This window comes from Parasteatoda tepidariorum, chromosome 2 (assembly GCF_982258835.1).
Source record: "Parasteatoda tepidariorum strain Cologne lab strain chromosome 2, Ptep-v5.0, whole genome shotgun sequence".
NCBI classification, from domain to species: Eukaryota; Metazoa; Arthropoda; class Arachnida; order Araneae; family Theridiidae; genus Parasteatoda; species Parasteatoda tepidariorum.
Genome location: NC_141756.1, coordinates 51,195,895 through 51,223,022, shown reverse-complemented (window position 1 = coordinate 51,223,022; position 27,128 = coordinate 51,195,895). Strand labels below are relative to the sequence as shown.

Genomic DNA, 27,128 nt, shown 5'->3' with positions numbered 1-27,128 from the left:
CACATATTTGGTTTCAATGATTTCGCTCCTGATTTTATTATGATGAAATATATGAATCATTTTACTCGGTTACCATTGCAACTTCAGCGATGATTTTGTTTTCTTTTAATGAAAATTTAAATTTTGGTTGAAATAAAAAGGTGTTAAATGCTTTTTTTTTTTCAAAGTATTTCTTATTGTATTGCAAAAAACGGGATTCTCAATACTATTTTACATCTTTGTATTAATTATTTTATTTGCATATAGTGACTGGATACGTTTTAAATGAAGCTTATCATAACAATTAAAACTTATTTACTCTTTATTAATTATAAAATGGTTAATTAGTTTAGATACAGATTTAAATTTGTTTATCATGGGATAGTATTACTGGATTGCTTTATAATAACATTAGTATTTTTAACATATATTTTTTATTTTTTTACCTATTTACTTAGTAATAGGAAATTTTAAGTGTTTCTATACATGGTAGTAATTCAAAAATATGCAATTATAATAAGGAAGCCAAGTGGACATCAATCTTTAGCTGAACTCGACACTTTTATTTAGATACTTTATTACAGCATATATACATGTAAAACATTCTTACAAACGCATAGGACAGCGCGAAAAATATGCAAAATTGTTTAGAATTTCATAGATTTTAATTATGTTAAGCTCTCTATATTTTGTTAAATAGTAATGCTGTTAAAAATTCAATTTTAAGCCATTAACTAGGAATAATAATCAAAATCTAGAGCATACTGGTAAATGATGATAAATAAATATTACAAGTAAATAAATTTTTGTACGTAAGCATATGCCATGGATAGGAGGCGCTGTCGTTTGTTAGCTGTTGATGCCTGCAAGGGGCTGTTGCGCTGTCAAAGAAGAAGAAGTTGTAGAATCTCAAATTAAAAACTAAAAAATATATCTTGAAAAATGTGTACATTGTGAATACATGACTTATTGAGGATATTTTTTTTCTCAATTAAGGTTGAACCTGTACCACCAGATGGTTGCAACACGGGTACCACATTGGTTATTCCTCCTCCTGATGACTGGATGGAGGTGGAAGTCATTATGGGATTCAGAGTATGGCAGTTGATGTTCCTCGCTTTAGCTGGGCTCATAACCCTAAGTATGGAATTAAAAAAATCTTTATTTTATTAAAAAAAATATTTACCCATTGAAAAACGTCATCAGTAGTTCAGTTTCATTTAAAGTCCGTTAAAATTAATTAAAAGCATTCGATTATGTGGTAATATAGGAAGATTTAATTAATAATGATGAGGATTAACAATATATAGTAATTTATATAATTACGAGCAGTTTTATAAGTCTCTCTTGTAAAAAAGCACATTATTTATAAAGTTATCTGCGTGAACAGTATGTAATTTCAGTTTGGGTAATTGTGATATTACTATTTTATTGTCATTTGTAGCAAACAAAGCAATATGATATTACACGAATCACTTTTTATGTAGGTTTCAAATTTTTCGACTGAATCGCCTAACAGTTTGTTTCTGTAATAAAATGTCATTATTACGAGAAATATAGGATTGTCCCAAAAAATATAACGCACGCAGCGGCGCTCTTCTTTCCTGTTCTGAAATTTAAATTTTAAGATAATTTTATGTCCCAAAACTCATCGAAAAAACTACACTGGTGGACAAAATTAGGAGATGGAAAGCATTTTCGCACATTCATTCGCACATGCAAGACACCCGCACACCGCTCCATGTGTTTGACAATGGTTCCGTTAACGCCTAGAGGTACAGGCAGGAGGTCCTAGAGCCCTATGTGCGTCTTTTCAGGGGCGCTGTTGGCCCTGAGTTCATTTTTATGAACGACAATGCGCGAACACATAGGACTCTCGTGGTTGATGATTATCTGGAAAGCGAGGATATTCAACGAATGGATTGGCCAGCCAAATCCCCTGACCTGAATCCTATTGAACATGCTTGGGATGCTCTTGGGAGAGCTATTGCGATGCGCCAACCTCCCCCCAGAACCATTCTGGAGTTAAAAATTGCTCTGGTGGAAGAATGGGAGGGTCTTCCACAAGTCCTCCTTAACTCCCTTATTAACAGCATGCATACTTGTTGTGCATGCTGTCTGTCTGTCAGGGGTGACCATACACCATACTAGAGGCAACACACACTGTACAAGCCTCACTTTTATTGTCATCTTTTATCCTTAAGTTCAGACTACATTGGATTTATTGACAATAGGTCTTGCCAGTGAATGGCACTTTCATTTTTGTTTTGCATACTTTATTATCATGGAATAAGCTATATCTATACCAAATTTCATTTATTTATATTCAGTATTTTTTTAGATATGTGGGAAAATGTCTTCCATCTTTTAATTTTGTCCACCAGTGTATTATAGTGTTAGTTTTGTTAGAAAAGTATATTGCACAGGTAGTGAGTGTTAGTTTTGTTAGAAAAGTATATTGCACAGGTAGTGAATAATTACTTTTTATCAATAGAATTAAAAATTAGCGTCTGCTAACTTCACTGTTCTCCCGTTTTGAGAAGTGCCCAAATACAAACAAACATTTTGTTATATGTATAACAATACAGATTTTTAATAAATTAATTAGTCCACAAACTTATTTAAATATTCATTTTCAGTTGTGATATTGTGCTGTTTCATGAAGTGCAGAGTGCCAAGAACAAAACAAGAAATTGAAGCGGATTTCAAAAGACGAGAAATAACTAGACGCTTTAGATTTCTACTGGATCGCGTACAAATTGAAGACAACAGTCTAAGAACAGGTATGATCCCTTTCTGCGTGTTTTAAGTATGTAGATTCATTTTAATTATAAAAAGAAACTTTTTCTAGATACACTGTAAACAATTTGTGATCAAATCAGGGTAAAAAGAATTGGTACTCAAGGAGCCGGTATTTTTTGACCGTAAAATCCATTCTTACCGGAACATGTCAAGGAACAAAAAAACTGATATACCGCAATTTTGCAGCAATATTAACTGTAAAATCATTGATTCTCTCTAATTAAATAAATATTACCGCAAAAAGTATGGTATTAAATTTTTGTAAAAAATGGATTTTACGGTAAGATGGTTTTTACGGATGATGCACACAAAATGTCAGTACTTTATACGGAAATTTGAACCGGAAATTTTTACAGTGTAGTTGCACCATGAGAAAGTTAATAAACTAAAAAATATGCTTAACAACAAAAAAAAAAGGTTCATTTTATGAAGGGTCGAAATGAGTTAGTTGATAGTTTAAAATCCATCTTTCGAGAATTAAGGGCTTAATCGAAACCTCGATGGTGAATAGTAATTAATGATTAAAATATAAATTATAATATTTCTGATGTTTTGAAAGGAAGTTTTCAGAATTGGCCTTACTTAAGAAATGGGTAGCAACATAATTTAACAAAGAGCCAGGCAATAATTTTAATTATTGCAAATTACGAAGATTTTTTAGTTAACTTAGTAATTTGCACAAACAAAATGAAAACACCTTCTCCAGTTTGTACGCTAATGTGAAGAATATGCTTAGCAACAAAATAATAAATAAGTAATATGATATAATAAAAAAGTTAACGTAATATTATAAGCTCTATTATATTCGCCATATTAATCCGTCAATTCGAAGTTAATTTTATTAATTTAACTTTCATTTTTTAAAATTTTATTTGGGGTAAATTTTTTTAAGGAATGTTAGGCGTGTTTGATATTTGTTATTTCAATAACACAAACATGTAAATCTTTTACGTGAATGTTACGTACTTATTGTATTAGAATAAATTTTTTTTATAAAATTTTTAGAATTAATTTTTATAGGAGCGATTGAATCTCTTGCTTAAATAGGATTTTTGAGTCATTTGAGTATCCAACATAGATTTTGAATAATTTTCTCAAATTAAGCTCTTTCTACATAAGATAGTACAAAGATGATTTTGAATGTTTCTATTGCAATAAATTATTTTCCTAAATGCCCTGAAATGTTTTATTTATTTATTTATTTTAAAAAAGATATCATTTCATGAGAGATTGAAAAGCAAAATCAATTGCTTGAGAAAATAATTCTATAAATGACACCCCTCTTATGTCTTCCAATTTTATAATTTTGGTTTTGAATAAAATATGATAAGCACTTTCATGTTATAAATTGTTCCACAATAACATTTTTCAAGTCAAAGGAAATTTAAAAACTTGTTTTAACAGGTGTTTATAAGAAAATGTAAACGTAAACTCTATCGATAATTTCTTAAAAAATATTTTTGTTTTCCATACATTAATATTTATTGAAAAATTTTTGTGCAAAATTTCTGATCTTTTTTCATCTTATTTTATTTTTCTATAAACAAACTTTCCTGATTTAAAATTTGAGAAGTACTTGAAAATAGTCTTAAGTTGATGCTGTACATTTTGAGAACAAAAGTACAGCATCAACTTAATAATTAATTCGTTCCGTTTTCCATGCATTAATATTTATTGAAACATTTTTGTGCAAAATTTCTGATCTTTTTTCATCTTATTTTATTTTTCTATAAACAAACTTTCCTGATTTAAAATTTGAGAAGTACTTGAAAATAGTCTTAAGTTGATGCTGTACATTTTGAGAACAAAAGTACAGCATCAACTTAATAATTAATTCGTTCCATTTTCCATTCATTAATATTTATTGAAACATTTTTGCGCAAAATTTCTGATCTTTTTTCATCTTAATTTATTTTTCTATAAACAAACTTTCCTGATTTAAAATTTGAGAAGTACTTGAAAATAGTCTTAAGTTGATGCTGTACATTTTGAGAACAAAAGTACAGCATCAACTTAATAATTAATTTGTGAATGCGAGTAGTAGTGGATTTCGCCAGGAAAGAGAGTGGAATAAAAAAATAAGTAAAACCAATAGTACCTTGAGAAAAAAGTATGGTCTAAGTTCTAGATTATGATAAAATTTGCCGTGTTTCTGGCTCTAAGAGAACACCAAAAAGTACATATGTGTTTGGCTCTATGGGTTACTTTTACCGAAGCGCTTTGGTAATGATTTTGATAAAATTAACAATGAACATGATAGAATTTGATAAATGTGCTAAATTTTGGTTATTTTATCCTGTTACTTTAGAACAAGGTATAAAAATAATTTATTCGGTTACATTTATTTTTCTGTTTTCTATTTTTTACTAAATGTGTGGTTATAAGAACAATAATTTTGAAGACTAGAATTTCTGGTAAACCATTACCATATGAACGAAAAAATTGCCAAATTAACGGATTAAATACCGTACATTTTGATTCCTAAAAAAAACCCAAAATTATGTTGTTTTTTTTTACCAGAAATGTTATTACTATATAGTTTGGTAATTTTACCAGAAATGTTTTCTCCATTCTTTAAGCAAACCATTAGTGAAATAAAAATGAAAACAATTTTATTCTATAAACCTATATTTATGTTGAAACTAATTGATTAGGGAGTAAAAAAATAGGTTAAATATGTTTTTTTAAAGGTCGATTGGGGAAGTAGTAAATTTACACAAGTTTTTATGAATTAAGAATAAAATTAATTTATCGATTGACATTTAGTGCTAAGAAATTTCAAAACTAGATACATAGTTGAAAAAGGTTTTTCATAAATATAGCAATTCTTTTTATGTGTCATGAGCTTTACAAAACCCTGAAATTGCACTATAGTATTAAATTTTGACGTACTTACAAATTTTTAACTTATTTTTTGCCAAAATAGAAGAAATTTTGAAACCAACGGTTTAAACTTCCGCTTTAAATACTGTATTTTGGTTAAAATTAATATATATTTTGATGCAAATCATTATTCTTAATTTTTGTTCCTTCGCAATTACATAAAATAAACACTATGTTTCAAATGTATAAATAATAAAAACTGGAATTTGTTTGCAATACATATTTTCACTCATGATGGTATATTTTATTAATTTCAGCTATTGAAAAGGTGAACGAACTCTACACTAATCGTGAAAAAATGAAACGTCGTAAGAAGAAAAAGATAGAAGACGAGGAGGAGATAATATCACAAGGCAGCAGCTATCTTTTTGAGGACGAAAAATTAACTATCAAAGAAAAAATTAAAAAACTACTTGGTTTGCTAGATGAAGAAGCTTCAGATATAGATTCAATGAAAGAGACAACCGATAAAAGCGAAGAAGTGTTTAAACGTAGTACATCAGTCGACGACGAGCTTTCTTCATTGCCAGATATCAAAATTATAGATTCTATGAAAAAACAAACGTCAGAAGAATCGTCTGATTCACCAAAGTTAGGTGAATCGAAAGTGTCTCTTCTGCTTGATTCTCCTGCCAGAACTCATGACACACTTTCTAGATTGTCATTTCTACAAGATTCTCCACCCCAACAAGTCCTGTCACTGCTACAAGACACACCTCCAGGCAAGAAGTTTTCGAGCAAAAAAACGGATTCGCAAGAGTCTCACGATTCTGAGCAGTCAATCAAGAAACAAGATTCATTGGATTCTGACAAAAGTCCGAGAGTGTTGTTGAAACAGCAGAAATCCGATTCGCAAAGTTCAGACGGGGAGAAATTATTGAAGAAGTGTAAATCCGATTCACAAGAATCTGGAAACGAAAAGAAACAAAAATCTGATTCCCAAGATTCAAATGATTCGGACATCGTGTACTCTAAACCGAAGATCAAGAAAATTGTTGAGCTGCAAGGATCAAAACTTTCCCGTAGAGAGTCCGTTAGTGGTGACTCGGGTGTCGGATCTTTCCAGAAATGGCGAAAATCGACAAAAAACCAATCCGATAATGATTCCAAAAATACTCAATCCTTAGATGTTAATATGGGCTCATAGAAATTCTAACATTAAGTGACTGTGCCGTCTAGCTATCACGAGAACTCTTTCCAACTGTAAAATCATTTCTAAAGTAGAAAAACTGAAGATAAAATATATGATTCTCTTTACCTTAACCAATGCGACATAACGTTAACCCCACACGCCTATTCCAAGTGATTAATTTTCGTCACCACGGTTACCGTCAAAACGCGAGTCTGGTGTCTCAAGGAGTTCTCGTGATGGCTCGAAGGCATATGAATATATATTCTGCAATCACTATCCTTAACGTTTATTGTTATTGATCAGGGTCAAGGTTTAAGACAATAGGGATTGTATACGTGCAGTGCGAAAAAAATGTTTTTTTTTTTCCCGATTGAATTTTGGCGTTGTAGGACTCAATATTAATGACTCGAAGGGGTGACTTCAAATATGCCAATTAATAAGTGCAAAAGCTACGAAATCAAACTCGAAAACGTACTTTCTCTGATTAAACATGCAGTTTTTTCGATGGATTCGGATTTTGGACCGCAATCTGGGAAATATGGTCCCAATAATTTGGTCAAGAGAATACTCAAAATATTGGACCCCATAATTTAATTTAACGTTTTGCATATTTATATATATCTCGAAAACTATTTTAGATAATTGAAATTTTTTTTACACACAATTATAAAATTCGCTTATCCGAACATGAAAAAATTAATTTTAGTAAATATAGATTATTTTTTATTATTTTATTTAAGAGTGAACGAAAACATTCTGAATCGTAAGGTATGTAATTTTTTGCATCATTTTAAAGAATGTGATTTTACATGGCAAAATACAAAATTTGAATGAAATTGGTAGAATAGATCCTGAAAAATTAAATTTCAAAAAAGTCGGATACTTAAAATTTGATTTCTCAGGAACTATTTGACAGCAATTCTGATACATGATATTCAAAAGTGATTCAGAGTGGTCCGTTTATTTCGCGCACTGTGCATTTAAATTCGGAAAAAATCTTAACGAAATTTGAGGAAACATAGTCAATATGAATCATTTTAAGGGTATATAAAAGTTAGATAAAAGATAAAATGTCAGCTTAGTTGTTGAATCAAACAGAAATCTATTCTTAATAGTTTATTTTGGATAGAATAATTGAGAAGAGCAGCACAAAGATAATTTCAAGGATTACTAATCACTCACAATTCTAAGGACTGGGATAATTGGCTTAATATAATCTTTATTCAAGAATTCATTATTTTGGAATATTTCATTATTTTTTCACTATTAATTTTAAATGGCTCTGTTCGGGTTAAAAAGGCACATCATTTACCAATCTTTATTAAATGAAATTGAAGATAAGTTTTGCGCTATTACTATATAATAATTAATTGCTAACAAAGCAGATAATTCCAGATCATATGTAGATATCTCCTTTTTACTCATGTAATAAATTTCTCACTGAATGGGGCGTATGACCATAGCTGTATTTTTTAAGCTTAAGCAAATATTTCGTGAGTGCCAAGATTTACGTAACCATTATTCTAATTCTCAAAAATAATTAGAATTTGCACAAGCATTTCTTAATATTTGTTTTGGAGAACTAATGACAGGAAACTACAAATTCTTTACTCTTAATTCTACTTTTAATGCTGGCATTTAGCATGAAACTTTAATATTTATATTATTAGTTGCCCTTTCTGGTGGTTTTGCATTATTACATTGCAAAATAATTCACATGTTCAAGTTATAAAACGAATAGTTAAGTATATTTATAGTCTTATTCAACCCATAATAGTCAAACTTTACTACCATAGCAATTTTCACCCAATGAATTGGCCCTCAAATCATAACATTAATTTTATTTTAATATTTTTTGTACAGAAAAAAGCATAAGTATACGTATACTAGAAGCATAAGTATACGTATACGTATAAGTATACTAGATTGGAGTCTATTGTAAAGTTACTGATCTAGTTTAGCATACGAGGAAGTCACCCCACACTTCACGAGATTATTCATGCTGATTTTACTTGTGTTAAATGAATAATTAATAAAAACGTGTGATACAATTCAATGAAACTAAGTTTTAAATGTATAGAGTTGCTGGTTAACTGATCAATGATGTTATAATATATTTACTTAAGACTATGGAAAAGTCTTTATTTGGTTCGTAGCACTCAAACTGTTTGTTGGAGATGGTTTTAAAATGATAATCAAAATCTGCTTCTAATCTGTCGAAAATTGGTGATACTCATTACAAATATGTATGTGTAAATAACAAGGACGGTGTTAGCAGCTCTTTAAATTAATTCTCTCTTTCCCAGACATTATGCATTTTTGAATTTAAATCTTTTTATTATGGCATTGAGATAGCACGCTATAATTTGTTCACTGAAATATTTGAAATGTTATCTTCATATTTACAATGCATTTTCACATTTTAATAGGACAAATATATTCTTTACTCTATTATAGTAATTTAACGAAAATTTCTTCTACAATTGAGTAAGCTATTCCTAAAACGAGCTGAATGATATGCATCACTATTTAATTCGTTATTTAATTTAAAATTAAATAAGAAAAATTTTAATGCGATTCTGAGATAAAATGTTATATGTGAGGAAAGATATGCATTTATAACGAGGAATTGAGCATTTAAAATGCAATTATTCTGCTACTGTTACAATTTAAACTGAAACAAATTATAACGTACACTGTCAAATGTAACTGTTTCGGTAAAATAAGTTTCATAATTGAAGGGTTTGAAGCAATATACCAATAAACTGTTCTGTTTGTTAATAATGACATTTTTAAACTAAATTGTTTATTCATGTTTTCAGATAGGTTTTTTACAAAGGTATTCAAGCACTTTCACGAGTTAACTGTTAACTGTAAACATTTTACTACTAACCACATTACCAATAAAAAGAAATATCTTGAAAATGTACTTTATCGTTTTACTCTCTCTTGCATTTAAAGTAATCTGAGATTAAAAAAGTACAGTGCGGTAAAAGAAAAGAAAGAAACGGACCAGTTGATCTAATGATCGGATCTTTACGTTTTAGGACTCAATCTTAAAGGTTCGAGGGGGTAACCTCAAATATTAATTAGTACAGGCGATATCTCAAGTTACGAAATCTGACTAAAAAACGAACTTTCCGCCAATAAACATGTTCTTTTTTGGAAGATTCGGATTTCCAACACCTGAAATATAGGGGTAGCCGCAATCTGGACAATATGGTTCCCTTAGTTTGATCAGGAGAGCGATCCAAAGTTTAGACTCCTTAATGAAAATTGTACTTTTTTGGTATTTCGCCACATCTTAAGAACTTTTTTAAGCGAATTAAAAAAAATTTGTACACAATTATAAAATTCGTTTTACAAAGATAATTCCAGGCAAAAAATCAGTTTTAGAAAATATTTATTACTTTTAAATTATTTAATAAGTCGAAAAAATTTTGATTTGTAAGGTAATTTTTACGACATTTTAAAATATGTAATTTCACAGGACAAAATACAAAATTTGAGAAAAATTGGTTGAAGAGTCACTGAGAAATCGAATTTCTAAGTCGTCGTAGATTTAAAACTTGCTTTCTCAGGAACTTTTCAACCGTTTTCGCTCAAATTTTGTATTTTGCCATGTAAAGTTACATACATTAAAATGACGTAAAAAAATTGTATACCTTACAATTCGACAATTATTAAATAAAATAATAAAAAATATTAAATATCACTAAATTTATTTTTCGCACGGAATTATCTTTGGACAAATGAATTTTATAATTGTGCGTAAAATTTTTTCAATTCGCTTAAAAAGTTGCAGAGATATGGCAAAATACGCAAAAAATAAAATTACCATTATGAGGCCCAAACTTTGAACCGCAATCCTGATCAAATTACTGGGACCAGGAAGTGCACTAGGTTTTGCTGGTAAGTGGAACCCAGTTTAAGGTTCTTTCTAAGGATTTAATAGAATCCTAAGAAATGAAATAAATCTTATTTTAGATTTATTTTTCTTACAAAAAATCTGCATTTTTTGTCCCCCCGCATTTCGAAGAAGTTACAATTCCAAACCAAAGTGCAATAGAAATTCCTTTTTAATTAAAAAATATATGCACGCATCAAATTTATTTCATTCACCATTACATAAATTTCATGTTTTTCCCGCTCCGTTTTTCTAAACAAAACTATGATTTTAAAATTAGTGTATACATCTATTTTCATTAGAATCACAAACGCTAAATGCATATTTTAATGTCAACAAACTGCTCTAATAAAGTAGACCAAAAATACTGAAATTGGGACGTATTTTTCGATTAATTAGATTAGAAATAGGAAAATATATTGAATGTAATTTGTAGGTAGCTGCTTCAATGCAAAATAAAAAAGAATTTGTGTCAAAATGTGTACAAAAATAATGTGTAAACATTTCAAGATAATGGCAAGATGTATGCATCTTAAATCAAAATTAATCTAATTAGAATTTCTTTTTGTATAAAACTTTCAACTAATTATAGCGAAAGCACATACTTTTTTTTTAATCTTGAAGTTCAAATTATTTTTATGTAAAATAATCTTGAACTTTAAATTGTTTTTAAATAAAATATTTTTAAAAATGTAATGAGTTAAGTATGCAAGCATTAGTTTCGATAGTTTATGAATTAAGTTTTTTAATAATAAAATCTGAAACACAAAATTTAGTACTTTCAAATATGTAATTTATTCTGATTTCTTTCTTTTTATTAATTATTCTTTCATTAATTTATTCTTCTTCTGGATATTCTGAAATATCGTGTAAAAATTTCTAAAAATAAGGAAAAATCAAGTTTTGCAAACAATTATATCATTCTTCAAATTATCTTAGATCACATTTTACAGTTCAATTTTGCACTTGTCCTCTGAAACTAATGCGTAATTCATCTTTAATAATAGTCTTGAAATTTCTTACTTGTTAGTTTTTCTGTGTAACAAACTAAAGTCCTAGATTACTTAGTACCCAGGGCGTTATAACAAACTGCTTTCTCCAAACTAGAGGAAATGTATTGTGCGTAGGAAAAAATTTCGCACGAAATTGCCAAAACTTTTAAACGCTGTTAGAACTCTCTTCAATTTTGTAATATTGTATGCAATAAAAAACATTAGTTGCATGTATTAAAACAAATAGATTATACAGATATTTAAAGTACATGTTATTATGTACTAATTAATATAGATCTTAAAACAATTACAGTTTCTAGAACACACAGTCTGTTTATTTGCATCTATTTATCATTTTGTCAGTTTATTGCTCATAGTTTTCGCATTTATCATTGTTTAGTTTTAATTCCAAATATTATTTCTGATATTCCTTACCTGATTAAATTGTGTAACTTTTCATTGCCCAATAGAAAACATACACTTTTCTTTCAACAGATTTTTTAATATAAGATAATTGATTTTATTCTCTAATAACATTAAGAGGTAGTTAGTTATATTTGCATTTTATTAAAAAAATTTCCAAGGGATTCAAGTACTACTTTTTATTACATTACTTGATTACAAATGTATCGCAAATTGTGAAGATATATTATAAATAAAATTTGCAACAACATTGTTTTATTTCATTGATTATCTGCTATTGTTTATTATATTTGAATTAATAAATAATACATAATAATAATAAATATTAATTAATTAATATTAATTAGCGATTAATTAATATTAATTAATTAGCAATTAATAGATATTAAATAATTAGCAATTAATAATTAATAATAATTCTACTGCTATTAGTGCGTTTAAACAACATTAATATTTTTGCATGTCAGTTAAAAAAAAGGAACATTTTACACTCTTTTGGCGAGAAATCCATTTGCTGGGAAAAGAGATAGTAAAACATACGTTTTTCGTAAAATATTGAATAAAATTTCATAAATAATTTGTATAGTTGAAGAAAATTTTATCATTAATCAAGTTCATAATGAATAACTCCTTGAGTAACTTTTGATCTAATGAACGGATTTTCACGCATCAAGATGCACTTGGTTAGGAAATCAAGTAAGCAAACGTAATTTCTCTTACTCTCCGGTTTTGGATTATTGACACTCAATATACAAGAGAAGCCGCATTCTAAAAAATATAGTTCCAATAGTTCAGTAGTAGTTCAGAACAACAGTCAAAACTTGACTATACGTTACTATTACTGAGTAGCTCAATGTAGCTCTGAAATTTGAGTGAATCACTTTATTTATCCAAATTTTGTTTGTAGAGAACCTATCAAGGCAAAGCTACCCTTATAAGTGGACATTAGATGTTTTTATTAGAAAAAATCTCCGAAGTCAAATTCGGCAAAAGGTTAAATTTGACTAACGTATCATAAATAAAAAATAAACTTGAGAACAGTTGAGAAATGTTTTTTAAAGCTATACTTATGCTAAGTATTTGTTAAAATGTTGGATTCTCTCTGTAAAAGTTTAGTACATAATTTATAGAATTTGAAAACAAACAAACAAACAAAAAAACAAATATAGCACCTAAAAAAATTCACTATTGATCGCAACGCTCGAATACGCCACCTGGAGAGAAGACCGGTACAATGGCTCGACAATCCCCCCTCTCTCTCCTTTTTCTTAGTTGTGCAGGAATGCATTTCGACATTTTCTCTTTTCGTAATATTTCTCGTATTTGTCACAAATATCCTTATAAAATTTCCACGACGGATTCTTTTGAAATATGTTCAACGTAGTTTTCAGTTCCATATAGTTTCCTAACTTAAAAGTTTTTCATCTTTTCGAAGATAAAGACAGAAGCAAAAGTACTTCCTTCTCCTATGACTCTCCACACGTTATTGGATAAAGAAGTGTTGTGCGAAAAGCGAACGAATAAATATTTTAATCAACTCTATTTTTGTAAATCGATTCATAAAGTTAGTTTGGAAGAATAATATATTTTTCTTTTTGTTCTTTATAAAGTTTTTTTACTGTATAAGCTTATTCAGAGTTAATACTTAAACTTACTGCACTGCACAATAGCATGTGCGTATGAAAGTTGCCGAATATATTAAATGGAAATGTTTACGCACTCCAGAGGTGTGCGTATTTAAGTTCTGCATAGTAAAACAGAATGCGAAAAATGAAGAAAATGAAGAGAATTTAAAATGCAATACATGTGGATTGACCGATCGTGACACAGCGAAAATGTCTCGAAATATGTCCATTTTTTTAATAGAGAATTTAAATATTTTGGGGCGAGAGAAAGTTACCATTAGCCCTGCTGATATTGGATCGATTAAAATAACTTAGTTGGATAGTTGAATCAGTTTATTAGAATGGTTGAGTACCTTAACCATTGATTGTGCTGTGATGAACTGATCTTCAGTTTCCTATTTTTTACAGCTGAAATTGACTGACTTTTTCCATAGTTGTTTATTTCTGTTGAGGGTTTCATTTTGGTTTTGAGACGTATTTTAAAGCTATCCCTAAAATTAATTTCGCTTTATTTAAATTAAAATTTCATGTATTATAAAAGGTGATATTATTTCTTAAGAGCATTTTTTTACTATGAAAACAAATAAGAAAATTTTTAGAAAAGTTCGTTAAATAAAAAAAAAATTTAAAAAAAAAGCAGTTTTATTAAAAAAATCAGGGGTTTACTGCTACCCCGAGTATCCCATCCACTCACAAAGTATATGTAGTAAAAAATCAACTGCCATGGATCTTTCTTAAAAATTTTTTGGTAAAAAAAAAAGAATCGATGAATTGATTCATTAAACAGATCATTCGGATGAACTGATTGAAAGAATCGATTCAGTTAAATGAATTTATCAGCATGCGAAGTGTTGTCAAAGGTAAAGATCCTTTCTCTACGCCACATGTAGCCATTTTTTTCATCACCAATTACGAAGTTTGAAAAAATCTGAATTAATATTCTTTTAAGAAAAAGAAATTGCCGCGTCATTATCATGGAGATAGAGTTTTTGAATACAGCTTTGGTAAGAGACATGCTCAATTCATCCAAAGTTTCAGAAAGTTTGTACACTGTACAAAATCATTTTTTGTTTGACTCTTAGATAATGCTTCAAATTTTTTTCCCCCGAGAAATTTCTCAAGCGCAAAATTTTCAACATGTATATTCACGAATATTTGTAAATAACCTGATATAATTAAGTACATAAAAATAAACAGAATGAATTGGATCGCCCACGTGATTCGTATGAGTGAGGACAACGCAATAATAAAGATACTGCTTTTTAGACCCACTGGAAAAGGAAAGCGGAAAAGGCCGCGGTTGAGATTTGCTGACTCAGTGGAGTCTGATTTTCTCGCAATTAATCAAAAGAATTGGAGATCAAAGATAAATCGGAAGTCATCATGGAGAAATCTTCAGAGGAAAGCATTGGCTCACATTGGGCTGTCTGTCCAACTATGATGATGATATTCACGAATATTTTAGTTTTAATCTTTTGCTCCATATCCATTTTTATTTATTTTTATTTTTTGAATCTGAACTGGTTAACAAATGTAAACATCTTCCTCACTACTCGAGTTTGTATAGTATACTACTCATTTTGACACTCAATGCTACCTAAAAACTAAGCCATAAAATTTTATAATCATACTTTTTTAATGTGTGTTATGTGTGAAACAAATGAAAATAATTACCAACTATTAAGGAATTTCACGAATCAAAATTTTTAACTTTTTAAATTGTTCACGTAACAGTCACTCTAAAAATTAATTTTTTTTACATAGGTAAACAAAAAAGTTAAATGGAAACACTTAATCTTGTCAACTAATCTTGAATTCACGAACTTAATCTTGTCAACTAATAACTCATAGCTCAGATTACTTACAAAACATTAAAAAACCAATGATTATCTGCTCTTTGCTGCCTAAAAACATTTTTTAAAAAAATATTCACATACCTATATATTTTATTGGAATAAAATATAAATTTATTATAATAAGGCTGAAATTTAAAGTAATCATCCGATTTTCTATAGATTAACATATGATTTCCTATAGATTTTATCTATTTTCTACAGATGTGTTATGATAACATGATAAAAAATGTAATTGTTTTACATAATTTATGATCATTTTCAGCTATAGATGGCGGCACGGCAAAACAGAAATGTTTCTAGGAGAAAACAGGAAATACATTTTTGATATTTTTGAAAGTTTTTCAAGAAATGCTTAGAGGTTTGCTCTATAACTTTTGATGTGTTTAGTACAAGCGATTCTCATACCAGTCGAAAAAGTTTAAGGCTATCAGAGGTTCGAAGAACCGGTAATAAATCACGAACGAAACCAAATTTTTTTTGAATAACATGGTCAGAAAATACAGCAATACATGTCAGCACATGTCAGAAAATATAGCAATAGACTTTTAATTTATATATATTATCTTGGTCGTTATATATAATAATTGCATAAAATTTTATAAGCCTAACTTAAATATTTATGGGGGTTTACAGACGCTTTTATAAAAGTAATAAATAAACAAACAGGGATGCTCCCCCCCCCTTCTCGCTCCATTCACAAATCCCCATCATTGTTTTTCATTCATAACTGTTTTTTTCCCCTCTTACATTGATTTTTTTTCTCTAAAACATCAAAATTTTAAATTACAGTAGAAAAGAACGTTTCAATATGTTAATTGTAACGAAATAGACGATTACATATATTTGAAAAATAATCATCTGTACTTAAAAAATAAATTTACTTAAAGAAACGTAGATTGAAACAAATGAGAAATAATTTTTCTCATGAATGGGACTTATAAAAATTCTAGGGAAATGTTTTTATCACTGTTTATTATCACAAATTGCTAATCCAATACTAACAAAATTTAATTAATTTTCTCATGCTCGCTCATTATTAATTGCGTATAGTTCTACGAAAGGCAATTTAAGCTATTGTAAAAGTAGTTTGTTTACTCACAATATAGCACATATAACATATATATATGTATATATATATATATATATATATATATATATATATATATATATATATATATATATATATATATATAAATTGACAAATGAGTAACCTGGGATTGTAATAACGCGGTTATATATTTTTTGGATTTATTGTGGTTACTTGAATTATTAAGTTATTAAGTAATTTCTATTTTATTTTACAAATACTCCATTTGAATAGTTAACCTAAACTCAGATAGATTAGACTCACTGCTGTTACTATTCTTAAATGTATACTGCCTTTAAAAATTAAGATACAACATATTTTCTTCTTCTGATTTGGAAACGAATAAGCATAGAAAAAAGAAATGTAGAGAAATGTGCACAAAATGGTTTGATTATTTTCACACAGAAATTTAGATAACATTAAATACAATAATGATTTTCAATTTAGAAAACGTAAATTTTAGGAAAAAAAACTCCTTTCTCATAGAAAACAATGCATTGCAGTTTTATGTGGCTATTTAATATTCTCATTATCATAAAAAAAGGCCACACACTAGCGAAAAACAAAATTCTTTCCTCTCATGAACGTAAGTAATTGAAATAAAAACTTTCCATAATTTTTTTTTTTTAACGTTTAACTTTTTTTACATTATTTCTGAAAGACAAGTTATTTTAAATTCTATGCAAAACGCCCAAAACATAATATAAATTTTAGTGCGCTTGCATGTGACACAGTTGGTTTGGTAAGTGTTAAAAAGATGTTATTTTTGCTTTCAAATTTTAAGAAAAAATTATGAAATTTTTCAGTTGATCATTTTGAGCAGCGATGGCTCAGGGGATAGAGTGTTCGTCTTTCAATGAGGCGAACCGGGTTCAAATCCCAGTCGATACGAATTCCGCATCCGGTTTGCACCGACCACAGTGCTGACGTGCCTCAGCGGTAGACGGATCACGGGTTAGAGTCCCTTTGCCGTCAGGCTAACCTTGGGAGATTCTCGAGGTCTTCCTCTCCATGTAACGCAAATGCGAATTAGTTTCACTAAAAAGTCCTCCACGAAGGCAAAATGACTCCCAATACTTGATCCAGGAGTTTCCTTGTCTTCTGGATTGGGTTCAAAATTACAAGGTGTTACTGGTGGGGATCAAAATTACCAAAAATTGTGTCCGCTGTTCAACAACGGTTATAAAATAAAATAAATTTGATCAATTTATGTATTTGATAACTGAAATGCTTTTCCTGTTCTAAAGTAACAATAAATATATACACTAGTGGCAGACAATTAGTATTTGAGTAAAAAAGAGGAACAGTAATTTTATCAATATCTGACGATTTGTCTTCAAGGTCAATCACAGTCAGGAAGGATTTGAATCGTTCAAAGAAGTTCAATGAATGCATGAAACTAAAGGAAGCGAAGAGCTATTTGAAATTCCTATCACTTTCATCACAGTATTTCCTTTGGCGGGATTGACCTCGATAATGATTTATCTGATCTTGATAACGTTAATATTTTTCTCTAAAAAATGCTTGAAATCTATAATTCATTTGTCTTCATTTCTCAAAGTATGTATATTAAATACAGTGATTACGAATCACTGTATATACGGAAAGTTCATTGAAGACCGTTCTTAATATGCATTGTTTGAATACTGATCAGACATCTAGATATGCAAATCTTGAGTTCTGCAAATTAATATTTGAGCTGTGAGAAAAAGCGATATTGAAATCTGACAAATTACTGCATAAGAAGGCGAACATAATAAATAGTAAAACAGGTTTGATTGCGGGAAGAAACAGAGAAAGCTTTTAGCTTTTCCATGCAATTAAATCTGCTATGAAGTTTATTACATACGTCTCCCTGTACTATGATTTAACAGATTCAGATAGCGTTTTTTTCCTAATAAATATTTATTTGCGATTTTCAATATGCATACTTCTTTTGGTTTGATTTTTGATGAGGATTCTAAGAAAGCAAGCTAAGAGAGGTCTTTACAGAATACCTTCTATATTACAGCCTTAGTCAGAAAAGAGTATTTATAATGGTATCTTTCAGAATTGAAATACAAAAGCATAGAATTGCGGAAAAACAATAAATTGGAGAATGTGCGTTTGAAAATTCAGCAATAGGTTTATTATAAGTGTTGACATAATCCAAATGAAAGAAATGATCAAAGAATGATCCTAATGAAGCCTTATATTAGAAAAAAAAGATAAAAAAAAGGAAAAATATTAAATGAGAAAGGAACAGAAGCCATATAGGTAACATAAACGTTTCCTAATAAATGCTTCTCAGAATACTTATTTTTATCATATCTGAATCAAAATAAAATTAATAGAAAAGATTCCTACTTTAACAATTCAAACGTATGAGGTCTTACTTGCTCGCAGTTAATGTCAATTTAAAGGTTGAATTTTATTTATAGGTTGAATTTTTTTTATTGTGCCTGCACCAACCATTTTATTTCACGCTATTATTACTCTTAATATAATAAATAGAAGAAATATAAATATAATAATTATATTTTTTTCCCTTCAAAAAATGAGGTGGTAAAAAAATATTGGATAACTATTTTATCTTTATGCTAAATTTAAGCATTGGATATCTTAAAAAATATGATAATGACTTTCAAATTAAAAACTGCAGGGGAAAAAGGGGCACATTTAGCTTAAGAATATTTTTTATTTATTTTTTATTGTTTGCTTTATATTCTTTACTCAAAGGTATTTGCTGCTTTTTGTTGCCAAAAGCAAAATATTATCCCTAAAAATTATTGTTATTTTTGTAACTTTTGGCAAAATGAAGTGAAAAGATAACATACATAAAACAAATATACGAAAATGTAAAAATATGCGAAACTTATATATTAATAGTGTATACGAAGAACATTTCCTTCTTGAATAAAATACATGGGACATTGGGCGCAATTTATAAAACAGACACAGTGAACCAGTGTTAGTTAAGAAGAAAATAAAAAACAGTCGATCTTTTTTATGATTTTACACCAGGTAATTGATGACAGTCCGATAAAATTACGTACAATTATAAAAATAAGATAAAATTAAGTAAATAAAAAAATTATTTTCTTTAAAGCAATAATATTTATAATAAAATTTTCTGGGTTATTTAAAACATCATAACAATAAAATGATTAAATTTTTTATAAGGGGTAATTTGCTTTCAACTAATTAATAAATCTGAAAATGGAATTACCAAGCTCGCTACAAATTAAAGATTTTACATCAAGTAGCCTCATAGGCCACATATCTTTAGGTCTGAAATAGAATATTTCCAATAAAAAATATTATGTTTAACCACTGAAAAGGTTTCCCAAGTACTTATGACGTACACTGCAAAAAATTTTTTAAGTATATTAACACTAAAAATAAATGCAACTATTTTACACCTAAGTGATGTAGTCGCCATACATCTTACATATCTGTGTTTCATTACACCAAGAATGTTCTTTTGCACTACTTGGTGTAAAGTAGCCGCCATAATTTTTCTTATTAAACAACACTAAAATTTATAATAACATTAAGATATGATACAAATGAGAATCAGTAAATTTTTTTACGATACAATATGAAGCAAGAATCATTAATTAAGGATGCATGTACATAATATTTTAAAAAATAAAATTAGTTTGTTTATCAAATAAACTTCCAACACAGAGAGAATATTAATATGAATTCAAACATAACTGAAGCGAATTACAATAAATTATTACAAAATGATTTAATGCAATTGACAGATTTATGAAGTAAATTATTATAAAAAAGGTGTTTCTGTTTTTAGTTGTATAATAAAGAGACTTATATTCTCATAAGAAGGTCTTTATGTGAATGTTCAGTGTCGTCAAGGAGAAATTAAACTTCCATCTTATCATAAACAAAAAATATCGATTAGTTGATAATTGAAAAATTTATGCTAAATTTGGCAAAGATAATTCATGAATAGAGTTGAGCTTGGTGTCAGCTTTCTCAATTATAGGAGTTCAGATTTAACTATATCCTTTAAATTATGCATGAACGGTATTAACTTGAAATACCATGAAATTTTATAGTTTATCAACACCCAATTCTAACAGGAATTACACCTAAGTGCTTGTGTAGTGTAATAAAAATCAATTAGGTGGAAATATTTGGACATGGGAAGTGGGAGCACAAGTGTAAGCGAACAGAATTCTTTTTAGTACATATATTTAAAGAGAACAATTTCAAATTTCAGAGGAAAAACTGTTTATGCAAAGAAGCAGCAATTATTGCGAAGAAATCCTCGGGATTGGTGATCGGTAGTGAAGAGGGGTTTTAGCCCCCTAGTAAATCATAATAGCCATGTCTAAAGACCTAATATTTTCTGAAATGTTTTAGAAATAAAATAAATTAGATGCATGATATTTCGACTGAACTATAGATATTTGTAAATATTAAAGTAACTTCAAATTAGATAGAGGGTATCTAAGGATATATTGAAATATCTCTGGACAGGTTTTCATGATTAAAAAAAGGGTTATGATGATTAAAAATACAAAACAAACTATTTCACAGTATATATTTTACATACACGCGTATTTTGGAAAGTTTAATATATTCAAACATTCATTCATTTCTTAAATTCAAGTTTAACCAAAATATCTTAGAAAAACAGTAAATTGCCAATGTCTTGTTTGACGTATTTTATTTCAAAGAATAAATGCATACATAATTTAACCCATTTTGAATTTTTCATTTACAGACGCTGTAGTGTAACATTTTATGCATTATTGTTCTGAAAATCAATGTTAAAAGGAAAAGAAATTAAAAAAATATTGTGTTTATACAAAATATTAAAAATTATTTCATTTTTTCACATTCTCATAACTTTATATATCAGTGCCTGTCACTTGGAAGTTTACAGAAAAGTTTCAAGAAAATCTTAAAATTTGAAAGCTACAAAATTAAAAATTTGTCTTAATATTTATGAGACAATTACTTAACTTAGAAGTAGTTAATGATTATTGAAGAATAAGTTGTGCCAGGCATAAAAAATAATTATTCCGAATTTATAAAGTATTAGCTGTAGTTGAGACCTTAAAAATAAATGAAAATATGCTCGAGTGCGCTTAATTGCTGAAAATTAAGACGACAGTTACGTTACTAATGGCTTTTTTTTGGCAAAGAAAATGTAGGATTACATTTATAGTAATAAAAATGAGAACGTTTTCCTGATTTCAAATACATTTCCAGTCTCTCATTAAAGTGTTTAAATTGCTACAATTTCATTATTTTTATTGACCTAAAACTAAAAATAGCATCTTATTTGAATTCTTTCCATCAATTAAGTTTTTAAATATAATTTTGAAAATAGTGATCGTTTTTGCAAGAATAGAATTAATTTAAAAATTTATATTTAATATTTTATCCAAATCAGCATAAATTATATTACCCAATTAAAAAATAGTCATTTCAGTAATAGACTTATTGTGTAAATTGTATATGACTATGTTAGTTTAAAGTTTAAAAATTTTGAATTGTTGTATTTTGCATAGTTTTATTGACTTTTTATTGACTTTTATTGACTAGTTTTATTGACTTTTATTGATTGCATCTTTCATCAATTTGATACATAAAAATAATTTTTAAAATTATATATCCTATTTTGAAAGTTTGGAATTAATTTACCTTTAAATAATATTTAACCCTGTGCAAAATCAACTATCTTGTTAATCAACTAGAAAAACTTGTTAATTATGCCATTTTCTTACCAAGCGATTATTTTTTAGCTTTAATAATTTTGCATTCAAAATAAACTTCCTGCAAATTTTTTTATTCATTAAATTTTTTTCATAGATTACAATTAAGTAAATAAATTGTCCTATTCACAGAGAAAAAAAGGTATGGTCAAAACCAGAATATGGTAAAATTTAACGTGTTTCTAGATCAATGGGAACAGCGGAAAGCATGGCAGTTTCGAGCGCATTAGTAATGAGTTCAATAAGCCCATTAGTAATGAGTTTATGGCAAAATTAAAATTAAATTATAGTTTTATTACCATGCTATTTGGCAGTGAATGAGGTAATAATTGGTAATTTTATCAAATGAGCTTGTAATTTTAATAGTGCTAGCAAATTTTGAAATAACACAAAATTTTTAGTTTGATAATATCTATTTAATTTTGTAAACAGTTGTTAACTTTGCTTTTTGAACGGTTAGTTTTTTTTGTTTCGATGCAAACTATAAGTTAGCATTGACCATTTTTGACAACCTAAAAGAACACATATTGGTAAATATACAAATGTCTGTACAAGGCTGATTTAAATCAGGTACTTAAATATTACGCATCAAGCTGTTCCAATATCGTAAATGGATGTATGGAGGTAGCGGATTCGAATCTTACTGCAATTTTGGATGCATCTACTTATTTATAATTTTTTATTTATAATATTATATACATATGCGAGCTTGTAGGCTCTTTACAAAGTTAGGTTTTTAAGCCTTTGTCAAGTCGATGGACAGATAGCACAAGCGGAACTGGGAAACATCCCTGAGATGTTCCGAAGATCACAATTTCGAGCTTAAGGGATGGTTGCCAAATGACCTATCAGCAAAGTTGAGTACTTTTTTATTTTATAACCGTCGTTGAACAGCCGACCTAATTTCATGGGTTTACGACTACTTACGCTCAACTCCGTAGCCTTGTAATTTTGAACCAATCCAGAAGACAAGGAAACTCCTGGATCAGTACCCCCAGAGGTATTGATTTGTTGTGGGAACAAGGAGGACTTTGAGACTCGACAGATTTAACGTGCATCAGTCACCATTTACTACACGGAGAGTCTTCGGCCGGCGAGGATCGAACCCACGACCTCTTGGATATGGGCCCAGCGCCCTACCGACCAGGCTATCCCGGCCCAAAGTTGAGTACTTAAAGGTAGAACAGTAACAGTTCAACGAAAACGGATACCACACAACCTCGGTCTCTTCATAGACATATCAAAGTGGTCACCCACCCGCACACTGACCGCAGCCAGTGCCTGCTTGACCTCGGTGTTTTACTTGGAACCGTGTCTGATGATCAGCCCTTTGTGGAAAAAAAGATGACAAACAAAACCAGAAAAACTAGAGTGGCCGGGGGGGGGGAAATCAAGGTAAAATGCATTTCCAAGCGCTATGGAGAGGTGGTAAGGAACTAATGTAGTTAACAAGGGAATCAATTATCATATAAATAAAACAAGATTCCAGGGCACAAAGAAATATGAAGTGCTTGAAATATGTCGACTGTTATTCCTTTTCGTACATTTTTGAAACGATTAATGTTTTTAATCAGATTATATCTTACCACTTCAGTTTCTTGGGATAATTTATTCAACTATCTTATCTTGCTAATCTTGTCTTATAAAAGCTCAGAATTGTCACTTTACTTCTTTTTATTGATTTTAACTAAAAAAGAGCCTCTTGTTTGAGTCTTTTCTATCAATGGATTATTCTAAATCATTCTAAAAACTTCATATATTTTTATGTAAACATAAATTAATTTAATCATTCAACATTGCATAATATTTCGCCCGGAGCAAATCAACTATGTTGTCCAGTCAAAAACTAGTTAATTTAATAATTCTCTTACTGCGAAAGTATTATCTGAAATTTTCATTAACCTTTAATCATCTTGCTTAGAAATTATTAATACGGGTATGCTTAATTGAAAATCTCATTGAATCTTATTAATGAACTTTGACACTTTTCATCTTATTGATTAAGGTTTTGAATATTGCGCAAGACAAAACGTAATTTTGTATTTAGAAAGAAAGGATTCGGGTATAGTGGTTTAATGTTTTCTAGCACTATTTGTAAAATAAATTTTAGATAATTAAGATAAGAGTATAATTTGTTTATAATATTCGTTATAAAAATTAAATTCTGATTGTTTTAATCTTGACAAAGTTGTATTAAAATTAGTTTTGCAAGAAGAAAATTAACTGTGGTGTGAAGTTAATCAAACTTTTTATATATTTGCTGGCAATGTTATTTTGAAACACAAGGGGAGTAGATAATGCATGTTATATTGTATTTTGTTACATCCATTTAAGAGGAAAGTTTGCGACTTTAACTAAAATTTAGACGTATGAGAAAACAAATAAAGGAGTAGTCGACATAATTGTTTCGACCTATATTTCAAACTTATAGACAGCACTGACAATACATATCGACTGTTTTAGTCAATTGTAGCACTATTATTGCACTGAGAAAATTATTTTATAACCTATGCTGATTCTGAGTTTACGACCATCAATGTTCAACTCCGTAGCCTTGTAATTTTGAACTTATTTAGAAGTTTTGTATCAAGCATTGGTGTAAACCAGCCATCGTGGAAGATTTTTTAGTGGAATCTACCCCTTATTTGTGTTACATGGAGAACGTGAAAATCCGATCATTAGATCAAAAGTCATTCATGGTGGTTCAGTTTTAATTTTGCTCGCTGTATAATTTAAAGCATATCATTTTATCACGTGTTTAATAGCACAGGAACAAGCATATGCTACAAAAATTAAAACCTGTAAATTAAGTGTTTTAAATCCCGAAAAACAGCAAGTTAGTTTTGTGTTTATTTATAACTAAAAGAAATATATGCTTCGTTGTACGAGAAGTGTTTAAAAAGTCATTTATATGAAAATAAAGCAACAAATTATTAATTATAGCTAGAATAAATGAAGATATAAGAATAAAACTGGAAACTTGTGAAATCGAATGATATCTTAGGATTTAATCAAAAATGTTTCAGAAATTTTTTATTTTTAATGCCGACAAAAATGTTTTTACAGTAAACGCAGAGTTTACTGCGTTTTTGCGGTAAATAAACTTTTTTACAAAAACGTTTCATATTTGCAAGCTAAACGTTTTTAATTTATAAATAGAATTTCTGTTTATACTATGTGAAAAATATTTCATAAAGTACATATTGCTGGAAAGGAAGAATAAAATGAGATAAAAAACATTATTTTACTATATTATTTCTTATTTTTTATATTTCTTTAAAATGTAAAATAAAATTCTCCTTTTAGCTATCAGTTAGTGAGAAACCCTTGAGTATGCATTTCATTGAGTGAAGATTTCTACAAATGTGAATACACTAAAATATTGGAAAGATTAAAATGTATTTTTAGAAAAATTAAAATGAAAAAAATTGATCAAAACGCTATCTTTTAAAGCATGCATACATTTAAAGGGAGAACAATAATTTAAACTAGAATGATACAAATTTATTTTAAATTCACATATTATAAAATGCCCATTTGAAAACGAAAATTATAAACTTAATTGTTGTATAAAGTTTTATCCCTTCTCATAAAACAACCTTTTAATGCACCATTAAAAAATAATTGCAAACCAATAGGGTGAAACGGTTTATGTTAATTTTTTTTTTACAAAAATTACACTGATTGCATCTGTTGCAATTTTAAACTAGTAAGTTTTGACAAATAAATAACATGGAAAATCGTATCTCCCCGACAGTTATTACACAGTAAAGATACCATACTCTAGAATTTTTTTCTTCTTCACCGAATCAGCTTTTATAGGCATAAAAACTGATTCAGGTAATTGGCAATAGATTAGACGGGTCATAGATTTTTTCCCCGTAGTCTTCAATTGAAATTTCTGTTGAAAAATAACAACAGACTTTACACAACTAGGAAAATCACAAATATAAAATTAGAAATTATTAGGAAAATTACATATATAAGATTAAGTTTATTAGAAGATAGTTTCGCTTAAAAAAATTATAAAATCTTCTTCAACTCTGAAAAGTTTAAGACAATAGTGAGCTAAGGATTATAAAGATCAAAATGATACAGGTAATAGACTGAGATTATGATAATATTTATTTCTTAACAGATAATTTGATATGGAAAAATAGACACATAAACAAAAAGAATTCAATAATAGTATTAAAATAATCTTTAATTGTTTGATGGAATTCATAAAGAGTACATTTTTTTCCAGTATTAAATTTCATATATTTTTTTAAAATTAATAAGAAAAGTGATAATTTTTTTTATTTGCAAAATATTGTTGAAAAGCTTCGGATTCAAAATTATTTTAAAATTAATAATTCAGTTATTGCTTGCTTTCATAAAACTCCGGGTATCATAATTATTGTAATTCTTCAATAAAACACTTCATAGATTAAAATTTATTATTTGTGAAGGAAATAGAGATGCTATTTGCAAAATTCTTATCTCCACTAACAGAAATTTTGAAAACCTTTTCTTACCTTAATTCAAAGCTGTATAATAACGCATCTGTTCACTATATCGAAACATGCCTTATTCTCAAACATGCATTATTATAAAATAAGGAATTGTTACCTTTGTATTATAATGAGCAATGCAGAAAACAACGAAATGAACGCAAATGAATATAAATTAAAATACACTCAGCTGTTTCGATGCTATAAGCCATTTTCATCA

The 27,128-nt window shown here is 28.6% G+C and overlaps 1 protein-coding gene and 1 long non-coding RNA gene across 2 annotated transcripts in view; one reads left to right on the top strand and one right to left on the bottom strand.

Moving 5' to 3' along the window:
- Nucleotides 1-7,700, top strand: part of LOC122269449 (uncharacterized) — a 20,398-nt gene extending 12,698 nt beyond the window's left edge. The window contains exons 2-4 of the mRNA XM_043042651.3: nt 976-1,120; nt 2,619-2,762; nt 5,922-7,700. Coding sequence (XP_042898585.1) covers nt 976-1,120; nt 2,619-2,762; nt 5,922-6,811 — 1,179 coding nt within the window. The 3' untranslated portion in view covers nt 6,812-7,700. The remainder of the gene's footprint in view (nt 1-975; nt 1,121-2,618; nt 2,763-5,921) is intronic.
- On the bottom strand, nt 509-27,128 carry LOC122269450 (uncharacterized). The gene is made up of 3 exons (XR_015431376.1): nt 26,933-27,128; nt 930-1,116; nt 509-860 (listed from the first exon to the last, which is right to left on the bottom strand). It is a non-coding gene; the product is annotated as an uncharacterized LOC122269450 (long non-coding RNA).